Below are 27,090 nucleotides of genomic sequence, written 5' to 3'. Positions count from 1 at the left end.
GCTGCAGCTAATGGCAGCTCTCAGGCCTGGAGCCAGCCCCATTAAGCAGCGGTAATGATGCAAAGAGCTCACTGCCCAAGGACAGGAAACCCAGAAAACCAGCTGAAGGGCACTTATTGGAGCACAAGTAGACGCGGGAGTGGGTGTCCAGGAATCCATCCATCACCTCGTATAGAGGCAAAGGAGTTTGTTGACAGCAGTCATCATGATTACTATGGATATATGTGTATACTGCGGGATTTTCTTGACAATCTGATATGCCCACAAATGCTTTTCTTTTTCATTGTCATTCAAACATTCAATTACAAATGAGAGAAGCACTTTTTTCTATTCCACTTCTAAAGTCAGTCATCAAAACCATTAAAAAGGTCTAAATTAATAATCTCCCCTGTGCTTGCTTTTCCTTTTCCCCCAGGAGTTACTGCCACATGCTTTTTGGAGCATAATGATGCGAGCTGGGCCCTGCACCCCGAATGACAGAGGGGGGGGGGTTGTAGACGGATGGAAAAGGAAAGTCCAGAGGAAAGACGGAAGGAACAAAAGAAGACACGTGAGGCACGGTGACAAAAGAGAAACAGAGATAAAGGCACTGCTTGACGGAGAGAATAGGGGACTCAAGGTGAAAGAGAAGAAAAGAGGAGAGAGATAAGAGAGGAGGAAAGGAGGAGCAGACCAACAAAGAATGATGAAATATTTAGACACAAAGAAAAAGGCAGACAGAGAGGAGGAGCAGGGGAGGCTCTTACCAGACAGAGATTAACTCCCCTCTGTCCGACCACCTGCCTGCAGCACACACACACGCACACACGCACACGCGCGCACACACACACACACACACACACACACACACACACACACTGAGCAAACTAAAACTGTCTGGAGATAAATATTGAGATTCTTAATATCTAAAAATGTAGCATCTGAATGATTAGATATAAAATCCAGACAGTATTTAAGCTATATGTCTTCATGAACAACATCCTGACAGCACCTTATGCCTGCTGCACTCTTCAGGATGTTTGATATCTAAAATGATTTTAAAAACCTGGGAGACCACAGACAACCGGGACAACCACAGATTTAACGGAATTTTCATTTCTCACAGAAACTTGTGTGATCACACGGGACTGCAGAAAAACATGCAAACAAGGAGGCCGACTGTTGTCATCTCGTTGCACTTCTGTGCTTTGTTTTCCTGGATTGTGTTTTGTACTTAAAACACAAACAAAAAAAGAAAAAACATTGGATGAAATCATGGCTGAGAAGACCTCTCTCATGTGGCTCTTCTTTCCACACGACAAGATATCAAGATAGACTCCTATCCCAGCTGTCATTGGGCGAGAGGCGGGGTACACCCTGGACTGATCAACAGTCAATCACAGGGCTGACACACAGAGACAGACAACCTTTCATGATCACATTCACACCTTCGGGCAACTTTAGAGTCACCAGTGAACCTAACGAGCATGTCTTTGGACTGCTGGAGGAAGCCAGAGTACATGGAGGGAACCCATGCATGCACGGGGAGAACATGCAAACTCCACACAGAAAGGAGCACTTTGCCTGACCCGGGGTTCAAGCTAGGAACATTCCAGCTGTAACCGTGCAGTCCTCACACTGTCATTTCGACTGATAATCTTTCCTGACCAGCCTAGAGAGGGTCACATTGGACCACCAATAACCATCAAAACAAGGGGAGAAGGGGAAACATCCTTCCCACATAAAAGTTGTAATACTTGTATATTTGATTTTTCAGTTTGAAAAGACAACTTGAAAGTCTCTATACTTTACGCGGTTTGAGCCTAAGATCATGGGTATAGATAACTCCAATTATGTTTTACGAGAAGCTTACAGACATTTATGGAAGAAACAAGTTTTTAATTTATGTCAAAGTCCACAAATCTCATCAAATGAAATCCCTGGCAGTGGTTCAAATTGAGAAAGCTAAATGGCACTGAGCCCAAGTCGCAGGAGCAAGAGATGAAGGAGCACTTTCATCAGATTATTGAAATCCATCACTCAAGTCAGACTACAGAAAGCTGCTCCGTGGAATGAATAATGAGTCAGTGAGTTATGATATCAGACATGTTATGATATTGCGTTTCAAAACTTCAAGGTGATGCCAATGGAGCGCTTGCAGGATGTTGGATCAGAGAACGACATCAAAATCACCTCTGGCGAGTCAATGCAAGGCAATAGTTCTAGTGCCACTGCATGCATACAGATCTGCAGTATCTTCTGAAGTCTTCAGTAAGTTCAGTTCTGTAAAAGCATCACTGTAAATTAAAGAAAAGGATTCATTTCATTTAACAGCTTCAGTTTCAGGGTCTTTGTATTCTGCAGATTCGCTCCCAGCTGCATTGTGGTGCTCATAGCTAGGAGGTCCCTGGTTCAATCTCAGTTCAGACAACATGTCTGTGTTTGCATGTTCTCCCCGTGCATGCTAGGGTTCCCTCTGGGTACTCCGGCTCAGCCCTGTGATTAACTGGTGATCAGTCCAGGGTGTAGGCTATTCCGCCTCCAGCTCTATAAGACAGCTGGGATGGGCTCCTGCGACCCTGGTACCCTGAACAGGATAAGATAATAGTGTAGATAAGGGATGGATGAATGGATATTTGCTCACAATCATATTGCTACACTGTAGTTTACTGGGCCACTTGAAAAGAACAGACCTATCATCAATAGTATAAGCGACACGTCTTTTATAACTATGCCAATCCAAACTACGCCTAACCCAACTGTTAATTATGTATCCTTACTGAATTATAGCAAACACAGATAAAAGAAAGACAGACCAGGAGCTACAACATGCAGAGAACTAAAGGCCCGGCCAGTGACCAGTTTCTCTTCTCCATTAAAACCATCAATCAAACTATTTACTGGTTTGAACAGCGAGTGATCTCAAATATGTTAAATATTTTCTCACACGAAGCGTACTGTCCAGGAAAGTCTTCTTATTTATCCAAATTGGACAAAATACAAAGCTTTGGACTTCAGACCAGCAGAGACTCAACACACCGGACAATCTTGCTAAACTGTGTCATAGATAACCAGCATTCTGGCCTCTCTACCTCCTTTAATCTATAGCTATCTGTCTAACCCTCTCTTTTCTCCTCTGTCCTCTCACTGTCTCTTTCTCTCACTCCGTCTCTCTTCGCAGGATTAGAAGGATGGAAAGCGTGAAAAAGCAAACCTAGACGGAGAACGTGGCCAAGCCAAGTGCCAGACCATCTGCCTCTCCAAGGACTCCTTCATTCCAGACAGTGACCATCTGAACTTGGCAACACGGCCTTGTGTTGCAAGAATACTGATCTTGTGATACTGCTTGAAAAGACCGAGAAGAATATGACAATTGATCCAAGAAGAAAGGATGTAGAAAGAGTGAATACATTAATCACGGGTGCCAAAAACACACATTTACATAAAGCAAACATTTCTTGTTATTTTTCATTTGGTACTTTTATTATATGGAGATAAATGAGGTTACCTGTAGGCAACATGAATTAATAGACTCGTTTTTAAACTAAAAGTTACATGTATTCAGTGAACCTTTAAGAGTGACTTGCACTAACACAAAAATGAAAAGCTTTATGAATAATACGAACTATTCTTCCAAATCTTTCCTATTTCTCCTCTGAAGTGTGTCCGGGCTCAGCCTAAGAGACAGGGTAAGGAGCTCAGACATCCAGAGGGAGCTCGGAGTAGAGCCGCTTCTCCTTCGCATCAAAAGGAGCCAGTTGAGGTGGTTCGGGCATCTGATTAGGATGCCTCCTAGTCGCCTCCCTTTGGAGGTTTTCCGGGCACGTCCAACTGGGAGGAGAACCTGGGGTAGACCCAGAGCTCGCTGGAGGGATTATATATCCTGTCTGGTCTGGGAACGCCTCGGAATCCCCCTGGAGGAACTGGAAAATGTTGCTGGGGACGCCTAGGTCACCTTGCGTGGCCTGCTGCCACTGCGACCTAACCCCGGATAAGTGGAAGATAATGGATGGATGGATGGATGGAATAATTCAAATAAAATATTTCCAATTGTCTATTGTGAAATGCAAAGTTTGTTCCAAGGCTTACACTAACGGAAAGGCAACAAGTTTGTTTCCCTTGACCATGAATGTGCTCAGCAAAAGATTTATCTTGTGGGGAGTGTGAACGAGTACATTTCATTGTTTATCTATTTCTATCTGATTTTTCCTTTGTAATTTGGACATTTTGACTTCACATTGGTGCTTCACAAAAAGTCAGCGAGTCACAAGACACTTCAAGAATCAACCTTGGGTGACTTTGAATACTCCCAGCAGATTTCCTTCCAATCTCTCCGCTAATTGTTGAGATATTCGCTCTGGACTAAAGTATCTGAGAGATTAACTGACTCACTGAGGCTGCAGATGGCTGATACGAGCAGGGAAGAGCTGTTATAGAGCCATTTGTCTGACAGTTACCCAGGGAAAGGAGATAACTGATGTCCTTGTACAGGAACCTCATGCACGTCGATATCATATTAGTGCAATGGGTCAGATCTCTGTAATCTCTTTATGGTTTCTCATAGTTTAATGGACTGGTTGATTCACACTGAAGGCGGGTCAGTGGAATAAGTGCAAGTTCAGTGAAATTATATAAAGACTTTTCTTATCTAGGGGGGAAATAGACTACATGCACAGTATCATAAGTCAATTATGCATTTGGACAAGGTGAGACGTAGTTTGCAGATGCTGGAGAAAAAAAAGGTCCACTGAATAGCCACAGATGAGGACAGGAATAACAATGTAATAGAAACAAATAGAACATAGCAAGATAATGCCTCTTACGATGCTACTCAAGATAAGGATAAATATGAAAGTGCTTTTCCTCCTGTTTTTTTCAATACAAATATGCACGTCACAGTGTATTATTATGGCCAGGATACAAATAAGGTCCGATCTGTGAGAGACGAACAGATTGCAGAAATTCTGGCACCTTTGCCAGCGTTAAAGTGGGGGCAGGGAAACTCCAGATGTTCCTGTTTATTCAGAGCAGGGATGATGAGGAAAAGACTCCGAATGGGGTTTTCTACTGGAGTAAGCGGGTTAAAGCACAACTAGAGGAATAGCCTACGGTGGCTTCTTCAGGAAAAAAAGACAATGTTGGACATAAAACCTGTGTAGATCATTAGCGGAGGTTGTGCAAGACAAGATGAAGAAAGAGATTGGTCACTTCACAACCCTCCCTGTTTAGTCCTTCTAACCCTGTCTCATAAACTAGATATAGACATTCATATCTGGGATCATTTCTCCTGTGTCACTTCAACATTGTGTTTTGCAGCTACCTCTTTAAAGAATTAAAAGACCATGCCTTCTCTGCACGAAACGCAAACAGAGAAAGAGAGACGGAAAGAGGTAACAGTACTCCCCTTTGCACCCATGTGTGAGCTTGTTAAGCCACATTTGAAATGACAGTATTCCCATATGTGCGTGAAGGTTAATGTGTCGTGAATCTGACCTATATTTCAGAGGATCTCTCTGTCGATGAGATCACCAAGGGGAAATTTAACCACAGGACTACAACACTGACGCTGCTGTCATTCTATGTCCACATGCTGTTATACGTTTATTATCATTTTTCCATTGTTGGAAAGGTTTATCATAAAAGAGCACGCCACTCCACTCACACAGCAGGACAGTGTTCAGTTAGCTGTCAGTATGTTAGATATCCGCTTTATGGTCACTCATGCACAGCTTTCCAGTCTGTTGCATTGATCTCTTTATTGCCAGCCTGTCGATATAACTTCCACATCACAGCAACACCAACGTGTCCCAGTTTAAAAGCCAGCTGTAAAATACAGACCTCATTTCAGTATCCTCTTCTGGGACAGACATTTAATTCTGGATGTTATTCCATCAGGGATTCTTTATTGGCACCATCGACTCCCTGCTGGGTCCGCTCACTTCCAGAGTCATAGTTTAGCCTGGTGTATAATCTGCACCACCCTCATTTCTGCGTATCCCAGTTTTCAGAGCATTACAGTGTGTTTTGGATTAACTGTGCAGTAATGTTGTCAAACAGATTAAAGAAACTGAAGCTAGTAGGAAATAATCATTGGTGATACATGTTTAGAGGGGACACAAGGTCGGACAACTCGTCTATGGCAAAAATATGGTCTGATCCAAATTAAAGTTTTGTTGTTACTCAGACAACTGATTAGTGTTAGCATGGCATAGCTAAAACTTAAAGCTCTGCCATGCACCCAAACCACATGCAATGTTTCAATGCACTTATGACTTATGGTAACATATAGTATATTTCAATGACGCAAGGACCTGCTGTATTTTTTCATGCCTTTCTTTGCTGCTATCCTCAGCACCTTTCCACTCCAAACCACAACAGCCTTTTTCCCCTGACGATGTGGAATAATGTCTTTTAGCCTCCATTACCCTAAGCTCAGGAATTCACTGCTTCCATTCTTCACTGTCAGGTGCATTACCAGGCTACAGTCCTTACCGTCTGTGACTTACACAGCTTACTTACCTGAATATGACAATCTAGCTGTTCAATTCAACATGATTCAGGCCTACTCCTGGTGTATTTAAAGACCCCCTCCAGTGAAAAGTGTTTAACCTTGTAAACATCTCCATGTGGTGTTTTTCATGTGCTACAAGACATATCAGGGACAACATAAGCAGTCATCTCCATGGCTGGGCCTGTCTGCTTTTAAACTGCAGTGTACCAAGGACAGGCTGAACAACACGTCTTCAGATTGGCAGGTTTGAGACGTCACAAACCTAAGGAGCCAATCCCGTTAATGGAGGGGGTGACGCTATGCATATCATTATGTGTAACCTATGGCAACCACTTCAGCGATGCGCAAGCCGGCTGTAACCGTCATCGTAATTTTTGCAAACTCACTACTGACTACTAACGTTAATGTTACTACTGCTTATTACTACATTTCAAGCTAGCTAAGTTTCAACAAGTTGCCACTAAACGATGGCAGAGACGTGTTTTCTTTTCGGCTGTAATTTTATGATAGGAGAAATGTAGCCCGTAGTGGGCGGGGCCTATGCAGATTCAGGAGAGGGGGGAGATGCGTCGGGAGGATTTTTAACAAGGTAATTAAACGTATTTTGCAGAAAAAACATGTCAGACACAATTTATTATTTCAAACAGAGCATTTTCGATGTCTTAAAACATGACTGGAGCTGGTTTTAACTGATCAATTTAAAGGTAAACAGCACCAAAATCATGGTGGAGGCCTCTCTAGCTTTGTCTTTCCCAGTCCTCCCAGTCAACATATTTTTTCCTTCTGACAGTAGTTTTACAGTTTTTTCAACAAACGTGTGGGAAGAGATGTTGTGAGCCTAGTCTCTTGAAATTTGGTGAATTACGCAAGTTCTTACAGCTCATGTGAAAGCCAGCAAATACTTATAAATCAAACAGAAAAAGAACAACATGAGCAAAACAAACCGACTCCTTTTGGAGTCTATTTTCTCTCATTCAAATGTCTGAAGGTATTTCATCCATGATTTGGAAAGACAACTCATAAGAAAAGCAATATCTGTGTCTCAGGCGAAATCTTTCCTTCAACAACCACACATCAAACCAAAGAGAAGGTAAAAGCTGCAAGTTTATCTTCCTTTAAGATGAATACTGTTAGCCTTCAGAGTTAGATAATAATTATGTAAGTCAATAAGGTAAGTGTGAATTTGTAATAATGGATCATTCAGATATTGCTTACGTCACATTAATCATGTTGTGTATTTATGCAATGATACAGAGAGAAAAAGACAATACACACTTACACTGTATATTTTCCTTGCCTTCTCATTCCTCTGTGTTTTCTTCATGTGTTACTTTCCTCCCTTCCTCTTTATCTTTTTCCACGAACCATCTACACAAACAAGTGACCCTGCTCATTATCATAGACCCAGTGAACCCTCTCAGCAGCAGTCAGCACCCACGGTGAAGAAGCGAAGGGCTGGACTGCAGACACAGCTGCATCTCAGCTGGTGAATCGAGTGGTAAACAATAACACTCAGACAAAATGCATGCAGAAGGTCTACATATACGACATTTAGGTTCTATATTTTTGTCCTCTTTGGCCTACATACTTTCATTTCACAAAACTAACACAATATTATAAAAGATGCAATTCAAAATGTCTTTTTTCCAAAACTTGAAACTGAATAAGAAATAAGTTATCTAGAATTCTGAATGATTGAACAGTGAGTGTGTTTTATTAATACCACAGAAACAATGTGTTTAAAGTGTGATAGTAAACAGCAGCACAAATGTTAATAATTCCACACACAGCAGAGAATAGTTCATTGTTGACATGACTTGATTGGTATGAATTCTAATGTCTTATAGTTTCTAAAGGCTCTTTGTTTTCTCGCCTCTGTTGTTCGACTGTTACTGTTTAGACTGACAGGCATGCCCACTGTGTTACCATAGTGACGGCAATGGAAATTCAGACAGCTGAAATTAAGAACAAATTCTCTAAAGAAAGGACTTTGACATTTATACTAACATTTTAAGGATGTTAAGAAAAACACACGGCAACAACTCTAAAGGAAAAATTATATAATCGTTCTGTGAACTGAATTTCAGGATAAAGCCACAACAGCAGCCTATTTGTTGCACCTGTAGGAGTTTTGATGGATGTGCAGACCCTACTCAGTTTGTTTTTTGGTTACTGACATCTAAAATCCATTTTTTTATCTTGTTATTTCTTCGCAATTTTTATCCTCATCTATCCAATTTTGGAACAACAACTTGGCTAACTGTTGGTCTATGATTCTTCAGAGCAACAAGCACTGTTTCATTTACATTATTCACATATCCCATTACCTCCGACTGTCCTCATTCCAAGGTCATCAAATACTGATGTTTTGTCAAGCACCTCACGTTTTGGCGTACAAGACGCCCTTTAGCGTCTGTAGGAGATGCACCTGGCTTTCAACTTACTCCAGTGTAAACCTGCCCAGGTCCAACATTTTGGAATACAAAATACCTACATGGGGGCTGTCAGGCTAGATGGAGAGTTAAAACACCTGACTTTCACCTGACAGATAGCTTTTTCTGTCCAGTGTTTCCAAACCTATTTTGGTAAATGAGCTGACACCATTTCACAACGTTAAAGGAGAAATTTGCCCCTTGAAAAAGCCACCGTCAGTCAAGTAATATTTGAAATTGGCGCCATAGCTGTGGAAAAAGTTGTACAAACAGCTCGCGGTTTCGCCCATTTTACATTCCTACAACACCCAGCGTGCATTGCGCCCCTCCTTCTCAAAGGAACGGCCCAGTGAGAGATGCTGGAGTGAAATGCTGCCGTTTCCCAGTCAAGGACATTGATCGCTGCAGGCCATGGCTCAGAGCAGTACAGAATCCGAAATACACTACCAGTCAAAAGTTTGGAGACTTTTTCTCATACAAATGAATGGGAAAGTGTGTCCAAACTTTTGACTGGTAGCGTACAACAAGAATATCCCTCTGGATCGTCTAAAAAAACTTCAGGTCTGCAATCTACATTTCAAACCGAATGATTTTGAACGAGACATGACATCAGAGGTGGGCGTCCTAGATTAAGGAAGTGTAGTTTATCAAGCTCCCTGGTTTTCCAGGAACCATTGGAGAAGCGGATAGCGTCCTCCAAAGGCAATCTCCAAAGGAAATGGCACCTTATGACAGAACACATATGCTAAAGGGTACTTTGTGCACTTATTAGGAACACTGAGGGCGTTGACAAGCGTTGGTATTCGACAACCAGGACATGAAAGCATCCCGATGCACTGATGCAAAAAGACAACAAACCCTTTTTTGCCACATTCCCTCCTATTAACAAAACCAACACACAATGGTAAACCCCAACTCTGAAGGATCTTTGAACTGAATCCAGGTTTCTGCGGCAATAACAGCTTTCTGCCTGCACCACCTGGCTCCTGATCTCTCGAAATTTCAATTAAAGTCAAACAAATCTCTCTCATAAGACTCGCTGCATTGGCCAAACTCATCCAACAAACTGCTGACATAACAGGCTTCATCTGTGGCTCAGCGCTGACACTTTCACCATATACTGTAACTGTTACACAGTAAGAGGCTTATGTATTTGTGGTTCATGTGATCTCCTCATGGGCTCATCGGTATGTTCAGAACACTGAACCACAGTGACTAACTACATTTCTGATACATATTTGTTGCAGTAGCGAACAGATCGAAGCACAGATTGCAGCATAGTTATCCAGATAAATTAAAGTTAAGTCGAGGGAAGAGTAGAGACATCAAGTACGGGACAGCACACGAGGAAAGGAAATGTGCTGCAGCGAATCTATTATCTATATTTACACTGCTATCAGTGCCCATAGGCGAAATACAGAGCTGGATTTGACTCTGATGAACTCCAGTGTGGATGTCTGTGTTTGTGTGTGTGTGTGTGTGTGTGTGTGTGTGTGTGTGTGTGTGTGTGTGTGTGTGTGTGTGTGTGTGTGTGTGTGCATGTCAGAGAGAGTGCGTGGGCGGTGGTATCATCCACCGTGGACGTGCTCTCGCTGGTTGCCCCACTCCCCACTCAGTGTTCTCTTATGTTCGCCCAACTGTCTCATTCAGTGTAAAACACCATCTATATTAGAATGCAAACAATGATACCTTCATATTCAGTTTGTTCAAATGTGCAAAGGACATCACAGTACATCCTCAAAGATTACTGCAACACGTGAGAAATAAACAAGTCACAAAGCATCAGGCTTCAGCACTGATGAATGTGAGCTGACATTGCATTAGCATGCAAGAAATGAAAACACAGCACAGCTATTGTCAGCCTCATGCCAGGGAGAGTGATGTGGGATAAAATTACGTAAGTAGATTCCATGACACTTCGTCAAGCCTCCCAACCAGGCATCTACTGTTTCAGTGAGAAAACGGACCACCCTGGCTCTCACTGCAGCGGCTCTGCAACCTCCTGCATAGCTGACGTGCACTGACCACTGCAGCTTGTGCAGTGCAACTGTAATGATACTAAAAGAGAAAGAGAGAGTGCATTCCTTTCTCAGTCCCTCTGCACACTGAGCAGAGCAATTTGTACAGGAAGAGCTCTATTGAGTAATGTCAGTTGCTCTGTGACTATTTAAGCATCAGTAGTGGTGTAACAGTGTGTGTATTTGCCACGAAACCATCAGTAAAGAATCTGTCTGACTTGTTAATACACCCCCATAGTCTGCTCTAAATTTTGCTGTCATAAATGTTGGTCTAACCAGGCCCTTGGACACTTTAAATTGTGATGACAGCACATAGGAGAATATGCAGACTTCTTTCTATTGAGTTATCTAATACAAATAACATTTGTTCAAACTGTTGTAATTGCTAAAGCCAGAGATTATCTGACAAGAGAGCCTCTTGTGTCACTATGACTCTGTTGTAATGGAGTTTAAGGACACTCTGAACAAAAGTAAGACACAGATGAAGACAAAAAACTATAACAGAGTATTATGGCGACTTTAAGGGGAAAAAAAATGAGATTACGAGAAAAAAGTCGTAATTTTAGGCTGTGATTAATGAATGAAATGTCATTTTCAAATAAAATCATCTTTCAGAGTCCTGATACGTCTGACAAAGTGGTGCTGATGTGCCAAAAGATTCATTATTTTGTCTTTGTGAAACCTATACTACAGTATTGCCATATAAAGCTTTGTAATGTGCTTGCTCATACTCCGTAGGAGATCTGGCATGCTCTTGCGAGGTATATGTATGCTATGCTTCCATGCTAGCGGATGTGTTCAATAAATGCAGCTCTGGCTAAAGTTGTTTCAAGCCTCCTGCGCAATCATTTACAAGAGTAACTTCACAAGATAAAGTTACACTTTACACATCCCTCATTTTAGCGCAGGCGGCAATCTGTTTAGAGCGTAAACAGATACCGTATATTTGTAGATTACAATATCGATATTTGGCGCCAGCCTAGCCATAATTGTATTGCACGAGTCAGGGCGACAATATATTGCGGTATCGATATTTTGTCCCACCCTGACTCTTAAATAAGAATTAAATAGCTCCGATGTGCATTTTACAGCACAGCAGTCCACCCTGAACTTTACACTCATTTATACACACAAAGTAAAACAGCTGCCTGTCTCCATGCACTTATTGCCTTGTCCCCAGGCCCACAAACAGGAAGCACATCCTATGTCCTGATTGTACAGACTGCACATACACAAACAGACACACAGAAACACACAGATGCATCCCTTCCATGGGATGTGCACCTAATCTCAGCTGGAGGGGAGAAGGCGATGTTGGTAATGGTCGCTCTCTCCTGCATCTTTATTTCCTCTGATGGATGTTCATAAATAATTTCACATGACTTCTTCCTTTTCTATTTTAGACCTCCCAAATCCAAAGAGAGTCAAACCAAAAAAAAAAAAGCCACAACAAAGCTTCTCCCTCTGCGCTTTTCACAATGAATCAAAGAATTCTAGTCATACTTTGGTGAGAAAGTCACCCACTGCAAGAGAGTCTGGATTCTGTGAGAGCATTTGCAGCGGAGGAATGATTCATGCTGTGACAAAAGGAAAGAAGAGTTTCCCAACTCTTCTGGAAACACACTACGGGCTTTCACACAGATTTGGAAAGTACAGTTTTTACAGACACACACACACACACACACATTGAGTAGAGTAAAGGAGCTTTCTGACAGGCAATGAGCTCATGAGATCTGAATGTCTTCCTGTGATGAATGCTTTTTTGTGGCTTTCTCACAACTATTTCTCTTTTTTTTCCGCTCTATTCTCACACTTTTTGTCTGCCCCTCTTTTCACACACACACAAACTTACTTTCCCTGTGTGTTAATTCTTTTATCTGCTCCGTTTGGAGTGAATATGAGACACAAAAAAAGCTTAATTCTGGATTTAGTATTCTTAATCTGCAAAGCCGTTGTGTATTTTTTTCCTTCTCCAGGAATAGCAGGTTTCGGGTTGCTAGGTTGGCGATTTAGCCCTCAGTTTAATGCGCCTGTGTGTGTGGCGGTGTGTGTGAGAGAGCGTGCGGGTAAACACTAAGCTTGACAAATGGCCAGTGGTCTAAATCAGACTCAATTAAGATTTATGGTGGGCGAGGTGCCCCGAGTGAGGAATTCAGACTGTTTTAGTGTGAATGTGCTTGGACTTGTGTGCGAATGGACAGCAAATGTTTCCTTTTTTAATTGAACAAATATAAATCGCACATTAAAAGATTTAAAAGGACAATCACCGAGATCTGTCAGAGCGTCCATATCTTGAAAAATATCTTGAATCGTGTCATGCTATGGGAGTTTTAACAGCCTTACAGTTAACAGCAGAAGCTGCACCATAAACACTCTGAAAATGGCTCTCAGACGTCTTTCCGACCACATGTGTGCGCCTGACATCAGAGCAGAGGGGGCCTCCTTCATAATTGGAGTGTTTGCAGATATGTAATTGCAAACACACTTGACACAGCTGGACTGCTACTTTGAATTATATGGAATTCACGTCAGCATGGTTACATATAAAGCTATTGCTTTGGAGAAACAAGCATGTACAGTGTGTGTTTGTCTTCTTGTTTTTCTATCTTTGTGAGGAATGAGTTTTAGACCTACAAAACCAAAACCTTTTGCAACGTGAGGACATTGTGCTTGTGAAATGATGAAAGTCCTATAATGTAAAAAATAGTTAAGAAGCCTTAAAGTGGTAATCTCGAAGCTCTCAGTTTTGTTGTCTTTGGCGGCACCCATGGAGATAAACGGTAACTGCGGGAGAACACTTCCCAGATATCCAGACATGTATGACGTCCCAGGTTGGCTCTGGTTGTAACTCTTGATTTTCCTCACTGACGGTCACTTTCCTTTTTAGACTGTTTGTCTTCATTTGAGCGTCAAGTTTGTTTCTTTTTCTTTGGATTTTCACTTATTTTTGAAGTTGTATCTGTAGTCATCCATCTTTTCTTTGTTTGTTCAGCCATAGTAGATTACTGTTTACTGGCAACACTTGCAGTGGCCGGAAAAGCAGCTGCTTAGCTCCGCCTACCCGCTCTGGCAGACCAACCACTGCTGGGTGATGGAAAACACGTAACTAACTGGGCGCCGCTTAGTATTCGCCACAGACACCCTGTTATAATACTATATACTGCAAATGCAAAGGCTTTCATCAGCGGGCCATAGGCTCAATCACCATTGTGTTACCTTATTCAGACATTTATTCAAATGAAAATGTTAAAGATTAATACTTTAATATTTATATACTCAAACAGACTTTAGCACATTTTTTTTCAGGGTAAATCTTACTTAAAATGGACTGCACTTATGAAGCACTTTTCTAGTCTTCCAACTACTCAAATCGCTGTTACACTACATGTCACATTCACACTTTCACACACTGATGGTAAAGGCCTAAGTGCCAACCTCCAATCAGGATGTATTTCCATTCATACCCAATGGCTATGCCTTTAGGAGCAGTTTGAGGTTTTTCCCAAACACTTCGACATGTAGACTGTAGAAGTCAGAGATCAAACCCCAGGCAACCGACTCTACCACTGAGCCACAGCCGCCCCACAACATACAATACATACAGATAATACATAATACATACAATATAGTTAAAAAGAAGCCCGGGCCTGATCTTTTTATGCATTGGCTCAGGACTAAACCCTGATTGGATGAAAGCATTTGCAAAAAGGGGGGCTGGTCTTTAAAGTTAAAATAGGATTAGGGTGAGGTTAGGGTGCAGTGCAGATGGTAAATTTAGAATTATGAGCCTGAAAAGGGCTGAAGTCAAAAATGGGTTCTGGCAAGTATAGCAACACACGAGTGAGTGTGTGTGCGTGTGTCCTCTGGGAACAGACAATCATTTATCATCGCACGGACTCCCTTTAGTGTTAGCTGGGGAGCATTTTTGCTGGTGTCTCAAGGAGCACAAAGGGGTCCTCCGAAGGCCAGTCCTCCCCCTGCTCATCTCTGTCACCCTTCTCCTCCCTCAGCGTCCCTCTGTCCTTCCCCCCCACCCCCTCTGCCCAGCCATGGCACACTGCTCTTTCTGTGATATCCAACCAAAAACAACTGGACCATTTGAGGGGTTGCCGTGCAAATCACAGCTTTCTAATCAAAGGGGTTTTGAAATAGAACCCAAGTGGTCTGAGTAACTTTTTCTATGAAGCAGCTTGCTTGTTTTACAAAACGGCTCAGTTGAGTCCATCACTAAATGCTCAGAAATGGCTTTGAATATTAAAACAGAGTTCAGTCCCTTCTGTGCTTTTATTTCCAAACGGCTCTGGCTGGAGGTCGTTTGGCAGACGGAGGACTAGTTGACCTCTGCCTTCTGGAGAGGTCAGCTTCTTGAACAGAGAAATCCCACTGTGGCCATTATGCCTCTCCCTCGAGCCCAGTGGACTGAAAGCTAAACTAAAAGTGACAGGAAGGTAACTCAGGGCAACGATCAATGCTAGAGCCAGCCTCTGTTGCCCCCTGTGTTGTTGGAGGACAGTGAAGTGGTCTTTTATTGAACAAACTGGAGGCTGCGTTGTGCTACTGTATTTTTCTCTACATACTTGAATCTTATGTAAGTGAGCAGCTGTGAGCTGAAGCGTTTTCTTTGGCTACTTTGACATGAAGTGAATGTATCCACGCAAAGACACACAGTTTAAGGTCAAAAGACAGCACACATACAGGTATATTCTTCTGCTGATAGCACAGGATCTCTAACACCACGCTCTGGTTTAGTAGTAGTAATAGAAGAAATCCACCCACCAACACATAATGTGTCTGCCAACTCACATTGTGCCCTCCCACCCACGTCCTCACACTCATGCACACAGACATACACGCAATCACAGAGCAAATGAGAACAGGGTGTCCAGATATAGCAATAATAATCCCATGCCGTGCACTGATGTGCTAGCTACGTTAGCAGTTTTCTGCCCAACCACTGAGAGCAGCGTGCTCACTCAATATATTTATTTATTTTCTTATTAATATTCTGCTCATTTTCACGTAGCAGCAAAATGATTTGGAGAATGAATAATCTGCAGATGAGCAAACCTTTCTAAAACAAAATGCAAAAAGCACTTTGTAAACAAAATGTAAATTGAAGTCTAGTAAGTTTTTTCCATCATCGATCTACATTGCAACAAGCAAGTCCCTGCAGAAGCTGCACCGCGGCAGCATTTGGCAGTTACACACAGAGGGATGATTCTGCTCATAAGCATTATAATAACATCATCCAGCAATTTAGAGAATGCATTTCCCTCCAGGTATTGTACAAATCATATTATGACGTTCAATTCGAGGTATTAAGATATTTGGAGGCAGTATATGTGATAAACCTGCAGCCAAAAGAAATGATTGCCAGTAGACCAAAGTGTCTGCCTTAAAAAGCTAAAGAGCTTAAAGTCCAGTCTCATAGCCAAGCAGGGCCATGTTTGAAAGCAAAGGCCGTGGATTTAAACATGCAATGACCCATTTTCAATGTCAGCGTTCTGTCAGTGGAGGGACTGGTGGTTTCTCTCTCCGTTTGTTCATCTGTCGATCACAGTGTGAGACAGATGCATATCTTTTACAGTTTCTGGTCTGCAGGATAAATTACGTTACTGACACCAGCCAATGTACATTTCAATGACATTTCTCAATGACAACAACTTGCTTCATTATCTTGAAAATGAAGATAAATACAGATCTGTGTAAATACAGATTTATCACTACGGGAGGTAGAGAAAGAATTCTTCATGTCAGAACAATTCAAACTGTAAGGATACTTCCAGTTACTAACACAAAAACACAACTGTCCAAGACCACCACCCATGAGTAGTTTTCTTGGTCAGTATGATCATTTTTTATAGTATTTAATATTGTTTTTTAGTAATGTATTGCAATTATATAGTGCTTTTTTCAAGTCTGACCACTCAAAGCTTTTACACTACATGTCACATTCACCCTTTCACACTCACATTCACACACTGATGGCAAAGGCTATGCAAAGTGCCAATCTCCAATCAGTATCTATATGGTAAATGGACTGTACTTATATAGCGCTTTTCTAGTCTTTGCGACCACTCAAAGCTGCTTTTACACTACATGTCACATTCACCCATTCACACACTTATGGCAGAGGCTGCTACGTAAAGTGCCCAACTGTCAATCAGATATCACATTCATGCCCGGTGGCTATGCCTTTGGGAGGAGTTTGGGGTTCAGTGTCTTGCCCAAGGACACTTCGACATGTGACTGTAGCAGTTGGGATGCGAACCCCCAAACTGCCGATTAAGAGGCGACTAACTCTACCACTGAGCCACAGCCTCCCAATCTAACCAGACGTCTACGGTTGGCTCCCTTTGTTACAGTTGTAACTCGTGATTTTCCTTGCTGACGGTGCTTTCCTTTTTAGATTGTTGGATTTTCGCTTATTTTAGAAGTTGTATCTGTAGTCATCGACTGTTTCTCGTTTGTTCAGCCATAGTAGATTACTGTTTCCTCCCAACACCTAAAGAAACTGGAAGTGCAGCCGCTTAGCTCCGCCTACCCTCTCTGGCAGACCAACCACTGCTGGGTGATTGAAAACGTGCGGCTAACTGGGCACGGCTTGTGATTTTTTCAGCGAAAGTCCCCACAGACACCCAGTCTGTAATAATACTATATACTGCAAATGCAAAAGCACTTAATTGGTTGTTGATGCAAAATGTTTGACTTCAAACAGAAGCTTTTACCTTCAAACAGGAGCCTCATTTGACAACTATTAAGCTTTTACTTGAGTTCAATTACACTTGCAGACTTGCTAATGAGATAATTAAAATGTTCACTCCTCCTGTAAATTCACTAATGAGTGTAATGCTTTGTTGTTGCGTGCTTGTGCTAATAAGCAAACTCATCATAAACAACATGTACACTATGGCCTACATGAAAAGAGGACTTAACTGTCATATTGTAATATACTTGTAAATGTCTATGTCCCCACTGCAAACCATTGTAAATGTATGCTGTAATGTTAAGAGGTTAGGTCAGAGCACACAAATCTTTGCCTGAGTCTAAGTGGGGATTGTAGAGCCCGTCTCCCCTGGATATTGTCAGTCTGTATCTGCGTGCTGAGGGGTAGAAGGCTGTTTAGCCCCGTCAGCAGAGAAGCTCTTGTCCTGCCTCCCTCTCCCAAGGTGACTTCTCTGCTGTTGGCAGGCACAGCAATGAAAACAGCTCCCTAGACTCTCTCGCCTTCTGCTTCTCCCACACACTCATCATCTTTTAGAAACCACCGGGTAATGGGCTTTTATACCTTTTTCACAGAGATGTCATAGCACCTTTTTGTCTCTCTTTTTTTTCCCCTCCACACCTTATTTCCATAATTGCAGGTAGGAGTCAAAATGCAATATAAAAAAATCATGCGTGTATTCATTAAAATTCTCTTCAATGCCTTTGGCTTTGTCTACAGTCAGATTTAGACTTTGGCTCAAAGCCAACGCAGAGCACCTGACCTTTTCCTCTCCCAGTTCTCGTAGTGGAGAACGTCCACCTACGCAGCGGCACACACACCTCCCACACGATCTCTCTCACACTCAGGCAGGAAATTTGTACTTGGAAAGCAATCGTCTGTGAATCTGTGTGGTTTTTTGCTAGAGATTGAAGGCTGGAAATACAACCCACGCTGTTCTGCTTTAACAGAACTTGCATGTGGAAGTTGCAGGTGTGCAGCCATAAGTGTGAGTAAATAGGCCATTGTCCTATGACTATAGTAGGTCATCTATTTTAGCTCAGGTTAATTCTCTACATGGGAGTAGGTGTGCTAATTTCCTCTGTGTGTGTCCTCCTCCTGTGTCTCAGTCACTCTCTTTCTTTGTGTCTCTCTCTCCCTCTTGCTCTCTCTCTCCCTCTGTTAATTGATTAAGAGGATTCAACCGGCTGCTGCAGGGTTAAGCACTGACTCTGACCACTGAGGCACACTTGGGTGCACATAAACAGTGACCAAAGCAGGCTGACACACCTACTTTAAGATCAGTTCGAGACTGTTAACACACACGCACGCACAAGTGTTTTTTTAACTTGCCAGAACAATGCATTGATTTGTATCATTTCCGAGAAGAATAAACAAAAACGTATAATTATTGGTGTTAGCCTAACCCCAACACTTTCCCTAACATAAAGGCAAAAACAAGTGTAACACCAGCTCTGCTTGTATGCTTGCTGGCATGGAACCTCTTTATCATTCCCAAATGGGGGCTGAGTCCCCATAATGTGACTATTTGAACACTTTTTTTTACAAGTATTCTTTTGCCTTTGTCCGAAGAGATGCACAATGAGACATCTTCTAAGCTACAGTGTATTAAGGAAAAGCCAAAGCATGACTGAAGCACGCTATGTCTGTTTTTCATTAGAAACCTGCTGCTGAATTTGCATAATGTAATGGTCAGCTGTCTGTTAATTACTGTTATAAATCACTCTTGTTCAAAGGCACAGGGGACTTTATGAGTTATGATCTACTCCCTGCTGCTTCTAACAAACAAAACCTTAAGTATGGACGTGCTTACCAGTTCTCTTATTCTAATCAATGATAACGAACAAAAGCCCTCAAACAACCATAACTGCAAAACATTATCGCAGAGGGAAAATCTCTGAAGAACTCTGCTCACATAAGATGATGATTGCATTTTAATTTGCACCTAAACGAAACAGTTTATGCTTCAAATGCCAGGGCCTGCCAGGGAATACCAACTCATCTAAATAAAGTTTATTGGGGTCCCACACGGATAGAAAAGAATAACTTCCTCATACAAAGACTGAATTGTTTCCAGCCTGTTATAAACTGCAGATAAAGATTGTAGTCACACAATTTCTGTTTTGTCATAGTACATTGCATTTCTAACAGAAACACATTCATACAAACACACATCCGCAGGCAGCAGCATCCTGATAACCTTGCCCTATCCGGCAACTCCAACACTCCTCAAAAACTCATCTTCACTCCTCCACAGATAAACACACACACATGACAAAAACACCTTTAATAACCTTCACCGTCCAATCCAACCCCAAATCAATGATGACATGCACAAAAGTTGTTCCCCATCCAGAGCGGTCTTACCTTTGTGACAGTCATGCAGAATCAGTGGGTGAGGAGCAGGCCAGTGTCCCCTTCAAGCAGAGAGCAACGCCGCAGGAGTGGCAGAGTGATGAGGAGGAGAGGAGGGCAGCTCTGCTGAATATGCAGAGAGAGAGAAAGGAGGAGGGACAGACAGGTTAGTGTGTCTGGCTCACTAAGTACGGAGGGGCTGATTGCTGCTGCAGTGAAGTAATGGCTGGCAGTCGGCGTGCGGTTGGTTACTACAACAGGGAAAAGCTCCTCGCTAGGATACACCCCTCCCTCCTCCCTCCCAGGCTGCACACACGCTAACACACGCGCGCGCACACACACAGTGATAATGATGCACACAGAGTCTAGCTGCCCTGCTCTCTCACTCTCTGTCTCTCGCAATATGATTAGTGATGGGCTAATACAGCTTATTGATGATCAGTCAGGAAGGGATGCAGGAGGAGGTGGGAGCAGCGCTTCCTGGGACAGCAGAGGAGAGGAGAGGACTGCAGAAACAGAGAGAGGAAAGGAGGGAGGGAGGGAGGGAGTTGGACGCTGTGTCGCAGTCTGCTACTCAGGAACGGAGCTAGATGCACGTCATCCGGTGTATAGATGCGTGTCTGTGAGTGACACAGGCATTGATGGGAAAGAAGAGATACATTTTTTATTTATGAACCACTTAAATTACACTGAATCCAGGTATTCTTACATCTGAAAGCAAGACAGAACATAGCAAAGAATACACATATTTATACACAAGGCAAAAGTTGTGAAGTTGTACTTATGTGAACACTCTTTAACTGTGTTTATCTCCTTAACCTACACTCTGTATATGCGTCCTTTAACCTAACCCTAACTATGGCCAAGCAAAAAATAGATCCTTGTGCAAAATGTGGAATCTTTGATTATAATACACCATTTTTTAAATACATGTTTTTCAAAAATTGAATTAAAAACACACGTATGAAAGTTTAACTGAACTTTACACAGTTTATTGCATGAGCATCAGTCCTTCATAGATCCTAAACTTAATGCCTAAATGTGCTTCTAAGCCTTGAAATCCAAATTAATATCTCAATTAGGAGAAATCCTAATCACAATGACTGTGATATCTTCATTTTGAAGTATTCTTACGTCTTCTTTTGCAACTATAGTAGCACAAAGAATCCACCCACTCGCAGAGTAACACATCTTTGTCATACTAATTGAATAAATAGAGGGATACTTAAGTCAGGCCAAGATTCCAACTCAGTAACCATGGATAGCTTAGCTTCCCATAGCTGTGTGAGATTCTTCTCTAGTGGCTGTTAGCCACAATACAGGCTTTGTTGAGTGCATCTTTCATCTGTTTGTGTGAGTACTGTAAGTGTCTGCACATGCTGAAGTGAATGCCACCAAGACTTAAAAACACAGATGAGGCCCGTACTGTGGGAATTTCTTTGCATATAGGTTTTTATGTCTTACTGTTGTTCCTTACACTCACTCATATTGTCATTTAGTGGTCACTTCGTCTTTAGGAGTGTCATTTGAGTCCCCGCTTTCAGCATTTCCTGTCTAGAACAATAGTATTTCCTGCGTCTGTATGTATGTTATGGGTTGGTGGGTGTTCCTCAAAATCTCTATAAGAAAATATGTGGAATTGTACTTTGTTGTGAACACTGAGCATGTATTACTGCTTGCAAAGCTTATATAGCAATATGTCAGTTTGGCATTTCAGCCCATTCTAAGGGGAAAAAAAACAAGTAAGGCATTTCTACAGTGTGCATTAGTGTAAAACTTACATATTGTGCCATCTCACATTGAAGTCGAAATTCTTCAGAATGGTGGAAATGTGTAATATATTTCCAATTTACATCACAACAAAGGTGTAGGAGGAAAAGACATCATCCTCTGGGTGGAGGTGGCAAACACAGGAACCTGCAGTCCAGGCAGGGCCAACATGTCTCACATGTTCCACCAGACATCTAGACGCTCCTATTAAAGTGAGGCAAGAAAGAGAAAAGTTATTTTACAATTCATGTTGATAGTGAATATATGACTGTCAACAAAATAAACGTATATAAATGGAATACTTAAAACAAACAGTTATTGTCATGCTTGGCTTCAAGCTTTAAATCCATGTTTCCTTTCTGCTCCTGTAAATTATGGCAAGTCTGTTTTGCATTAGGAATTTCATTTCCTTGTCGTTTCCTATTCTGGCAGCTCTGTAACCTGGGGTAATGCACAATATTTAAGAGTTTGCTGCCATCTTGTGGTGAAATCACATTACTACATCCAAGACGTTTGGTTCAGGTATTGTTATTTTTGTTAATTGGCTTTTCCTTATTTTTTCAGGACTTTTTTTTTTGGAAGACTCAGGACTGGAGGTCCCTTTGAACATGACGTGCCTTATTTTTTAACATATTCCTGATGGCTAAAATGGTCTCTATTTGTGGATTTTCAAACTAGGAAAGTTACCACAGTACAACAGTTCCTCATAAAAAACAATAACATCTGTCATCACTTCCCCCCGAGCCTAAGACAGAAGAATGGGTTTCATGAAAACTAATATTTTAAGGAATAAAATCAAACAAAGACCACTGTCCAGTTATTCAGCAGTTGGACGGAAATATGTTTTTTGTGAATACTGTGGTTTACTATGTCAATTTGCGACAGGAAAACCTTAAATTTCCAAACAATATGTGAGAAAAAGTACACTATGTATTAATTTGTTTATATTGAATGTATACATGTAGTAATAATCTTTGAGTTAGCCTGTATATTTCTGATAAATTAATCAGAGAATGCCAACTCATTTGCAATACACAAATGATGTTAGTCTAGAATGATTTGTTTACCGTAAAAATACAACCCTCTATGTGTGAATTGACGTTATTGAGCAAAGCGTTTGTAGACTACATTAAACCGATTTTAACAGCATTTACTTGGTTGCATTCGTGACTTTATGATGGTAAAAAATAATCAATACTGACAAAGTTCGTCTGTTTGCTAACTAAAGGATGCAAATGATAAAAGCTCGTAAATTGGTATTAGCAGTTATAAGTCATAATACTGTGATAGTGAACGGCCGAGAGTACTTTAAAAAGTACACAACTGTTAATTGTAACTCTGATACACATCTCTATAACTGAAGCTAAATATAAAGTCATGCTAACTAGCAGAGGCTAATTATCATAACTGGCTACTGCTATGTTAAACTGCAACTAGCTTTAGCGACAGTTAGCTTTGACATTGCTAGCTGTAGCCACGATAATAGCGGTTGTTGGGATTATTGCTAGAGTGAAATGTTAACTTTTTGCTATCTGTGTTTTTGATATGAAACAATAACCCACCTTTAATTTAGTTGGGGGCCGAGTTTAGCCTTGAAGCTTTTCCACAGCCAACCGTCATATCTGACAGATGAACCCGGTGGAAACATGATTATAGTGTTTGGCTTTACAAAGCTGCCTTGTGTTACTATGATATGTGCAGTAAGTGTCGCTATCCCGTAACAACAAAGCCACAGCTAGTGTTACAGCCATAGCTGTAGGCATTGGCCGCCGCAATTTAGCTGTGGCTATCAGGTGCGCCCAGATAGGGTGCGCCCACTATCGATGTAGCTGCGCTCGGAGCTCGGCTTGTCTTGCCTTGTTGCAACGAAGATGGCAACCGGAAGAAGTAGCATACGTCCTGGTGATGAGACATCCACGGTGAGACTGTGAAACTTGATTAAACGTTGAAAACTATTATATCGTCAACCAACCGTAACATATATTTTTTATTATTTGTTCCAGCTAGAGTGAAGAGAATGGAAATATCTGTAAAATACAGGTAAGAGCTAAAGGACTATTTTAGAGGCTGTTTTATCTTTGCTAGCTCTCTGAGTGTAACCTTATCATTAAAGCTCAACAAAGACCATTAAAAGTTTAATTAATTATACTATCAACCTAGTAAGCTTTTATTGCTAGCCTGCATATCATGCAAAAAACATTGTCTCTTATGTAACTCATCATGAAATCATTAGCTACCTATGATCAAATTATCGTACAATTCCACAATAAATCTGGAAGAAGAATTATATTGTATATAATTGTACAACATGTAGCTTCTTTATCTAAATAGGGAAAAAAATGGGTTACCGAACTCACCAGACTTTTTTTTTACTTTTTAGATTTGGCCTTTAAATAAGTTCTCTTTCATAGAAGAACAGCGTGACTAACATCTTCTAAAATATTTGTACATGGATTTCCTTTGTTTCCATTGTTTTATTTATCCTGTTGATTCACATCAGTCCTCAGAAGAATCCCTCATGATTCATTCTCACACTAAGTAATGTTTGATGCAGCATTTTTCTGTCAGACATTATTGACTTGACCTGCTTGGCAGATGGCTGATATAAAAGACAAAACAGATGCATCTGATATTACCAACCACTGTCTCACTGACTCAAGCTGACTCTTGTAGAAATCTGACAAGGATGTGCAAATCACTGCAAAAGTAAGAAAGCTCACCTAGGGAATCCTGTGCTTTGGCTCCTCAGCTGACTCACATCTAAGAAACCACATTATACTAACAGCCGCTTGGATGACTAATCTTGCAGACTGAAGGCTGCTTGCATGGGCTATTTAAAATCTGCAACGTAAAAACAACGTTATGCTTCAGCTGCAGCTGACAACAGGGTTGAATCATTCCATCCAGAATTGTCCAGTTGCAAATGCATTGGTTGACCCCAATAGCTTCAAATATTCCAACTTAGTTACAATAAGCCAAAACAAAACAAAATAGTTCTTATATAGTTTTAATTGTAGCCATCATTTTGTTCTTAATTGCTCAATCAGCAAATATTTATTCTCACATGGGTTGTTCTTTAAATCCTGATTCAATGAATACTTTTCTCAGCTCTTTTCAGAGCTGCTTTTGTAGGCTGAGATAAGCCCTCTTTAAATCCATTGTGAAACTAGTGTTTGGCATCACAACAAAACCACAGCACTTAACTTCTACAACAAACCCTCAATTGCTAAGCACTGAGCCTTCCAATCAATTAAAATGAAAGACTGTACAAATTATGCCCTGGATTAAAGCCTATCCACAGGTGGCGCTGTGTTTCTGTGGCCTGAAAACACACATACTGCTCATACATTACTCTTTATGCTTTAAGCCAATTGCTTTATTTCTTCTCAGTTGTCTGCTTTGGTGGCCAGCTGACAGCAGAGGGAGAGAGAGAGGCAAGAATAATGGAGGGGAAAGAAACGATGATGTGCAGCAAAGGTATGTGGTTGGGTTTTAATCTAGATATTGGGTATATAGCGTGCATCAAAACCAACTCGACCACCAGAATAGCTAAGTTCTTATTTAGAGTCATGAGCAATTCCCCCCATTACCACCCCCAGCTTTCTCTCCTTCCTACCCTGACCGAGCCCCCCTCCCCTTCGATCCTCTAACACTGGCCCACCGCACGATTTCCCCTCACAGAAATTGTTGCTCTAGTGGAACATTTAATGCACAGGGGCTCAAATTTCGGCTTCCCCAGTGCACAACGCACTGTTCCAGCCAGCCGCAGTCTGCACACAAACCACTTCCTCTATCAGGAGCAAAGTGAGGAAGAAGAAGAAGCAGAAGAAGAAAAGGGGAGAAGGACCATAAAGACAATGACAAAGAAAAGCAGCTGATAGAGGTTGACAGAAATAGGAAGCATGAGAGAAAGTGAGGGTGATCAAGGTACCAATCAATTCTTGAAGCAAACATTGCAGAGGCCTTACAAGTGTGAGCCTCTTTGTCTATATGATGGTTAACTCAACCATGAGTAGACAGTTCCACAGTTTAGTCACTCAACATATTGCTCCAGTCCCGCCTGCTCTTGAACTAATTTTCCACCGGTTTTTAATTCATTCAAGTCTCCTCTCTGCTTACGTTTGCCTTCCCACAGCCTCTCATTTGCTCTATTTTTTCACCTGCCTGTCATTGGGGTTATTTTACGGGGTCATCTGATGGAAAAAAGCCCTCACTAGACTGTGATTCATGTCGGTGTCAAAGAGCGATGCTTCTGAATTAAATGTACTTCAACATTGCAATCTCTTCCTGCTTTTCTGGTTGCTGTTGGTTACCCACTTCTGGAGTTATAAATAGTTAGATTTATAAAAGGAAATCGATGATGCAGCTAAGATGTTCTGGGGAGGGAGATGTACTGTTTTGGTGATTAATGGTACACAATGCTCCCATATGGAGAAAAAAATGCAGAAACCTGGAACATGTATACATTCTTTCTTTATGTCTCTCTCTTTGTCACTGTGTATCTGCCTCTTTTCCTCTCGCTCATACACATTCACCACACACGGAGTCTGGAAAACAACACGCTCACATTAAGGCAATGACAGCAGTACAAAGGCTAAACATGTGGCAGCAGTTAGGCAGACCTTTTCAATCAAAAGACCTAAAAATAAAGAAAGAAATACTGTAAGCACAGCAAACAACTTCTTGCCAGATATACTGTGTATAGGAAAGGAGAAAGAGATAACTTTTGCCCCACTTGCTTGGTACAAAAAGTCATTATTGAACAAAAGAGACAGAATAGTAAAAACTGCCTAACTGTAGTTCACAAATTTCCCCCTTGCAATAGCCACATAGTTAAGACTATAAGTTTTACTTTAATAAAAGTCAACAAGGGGAAAATGCGTTCATAATTCCCAGAGCATCATTTACCAAACTAATTCAGCGAGTCAGCTCTGTTCCCACCAATAAATCTGAAGTGCATTTTATGTTCAATGGCTTTCCATTTAGGACCAAGCTGAAGGGTACCACACTGGCAATTGGCACATTTCTGACATGTTGCTTAATATTTTATGGCTCTTCTATTCCATAAACTATGTGCAGAGGTTTATATCTATCATTCAGATATTCTGAAAATAAACAAATCTTTGTGTATGGACATAAAACAGGGACACATGTTAAATCCACCCTTTCTGTTCTCCATCAGCACAAACAAACGTGATGTTACTTCTTCTGTCTTTTTTCTTTCTTTCCACTAACTAAAGTCTCAGTGTTGACCTGATAGTGGAACAAAAACAGAAGTACTGGGGATGTGGCTGTGTGGTC

General features: G+C 41.4%; 1 protein-coding gene across 2 annotated transcripts in view; it reads right to left on the bottom strand.

Moving 5' to 3' along the window:
- Nucleotides 1–20,115, bottom strand: part of coro2ba (coronin, actin binding protein, 2Ba) — a 53,665-nt gene extending 33,550 nt beyond the window's left edge. For both annotated transcript variants that reach the window (XR_011307923.1, XM_069658722.1), the window contains exon 1: nt 20,032–20,115. Coding sequence is in view for 1 of the 2 variants with exons in the window: in XM_069658722.1 (XP_069514823.1) it covers nt 20,032–20,046 (15 nt within the window). In the remaining variant the exon portion in view is untranslated. The remainder of the gene's footprint in view (nt 1–20,031) is intronic.
- Between the last annotated feature and the right edge of the window lie 6,975 nt (nt 20,116–27,090).

This window comes from Semicossyphus pulcher, unplaced genomic scaffold (assembly GCF_022749685.1).
Source record: "Semicossyphus pulcher isolate SPU_LCO1_2020_fin unplaced genomic scaffold, fSemPul1.0.p SCAF_1, whole genome shotgun sequence".
Lineage (NCBI taxonomy): Eukaryota > Metazoa > Chordata > Actinopteri > Labriformes > Labridae > Semicossyphus > Semicossyphus pulcher.
Note: the sequence above shows the minus strand (reverse complement) of the source record. Positions and strands in the feature narration are given on the sequence as shown.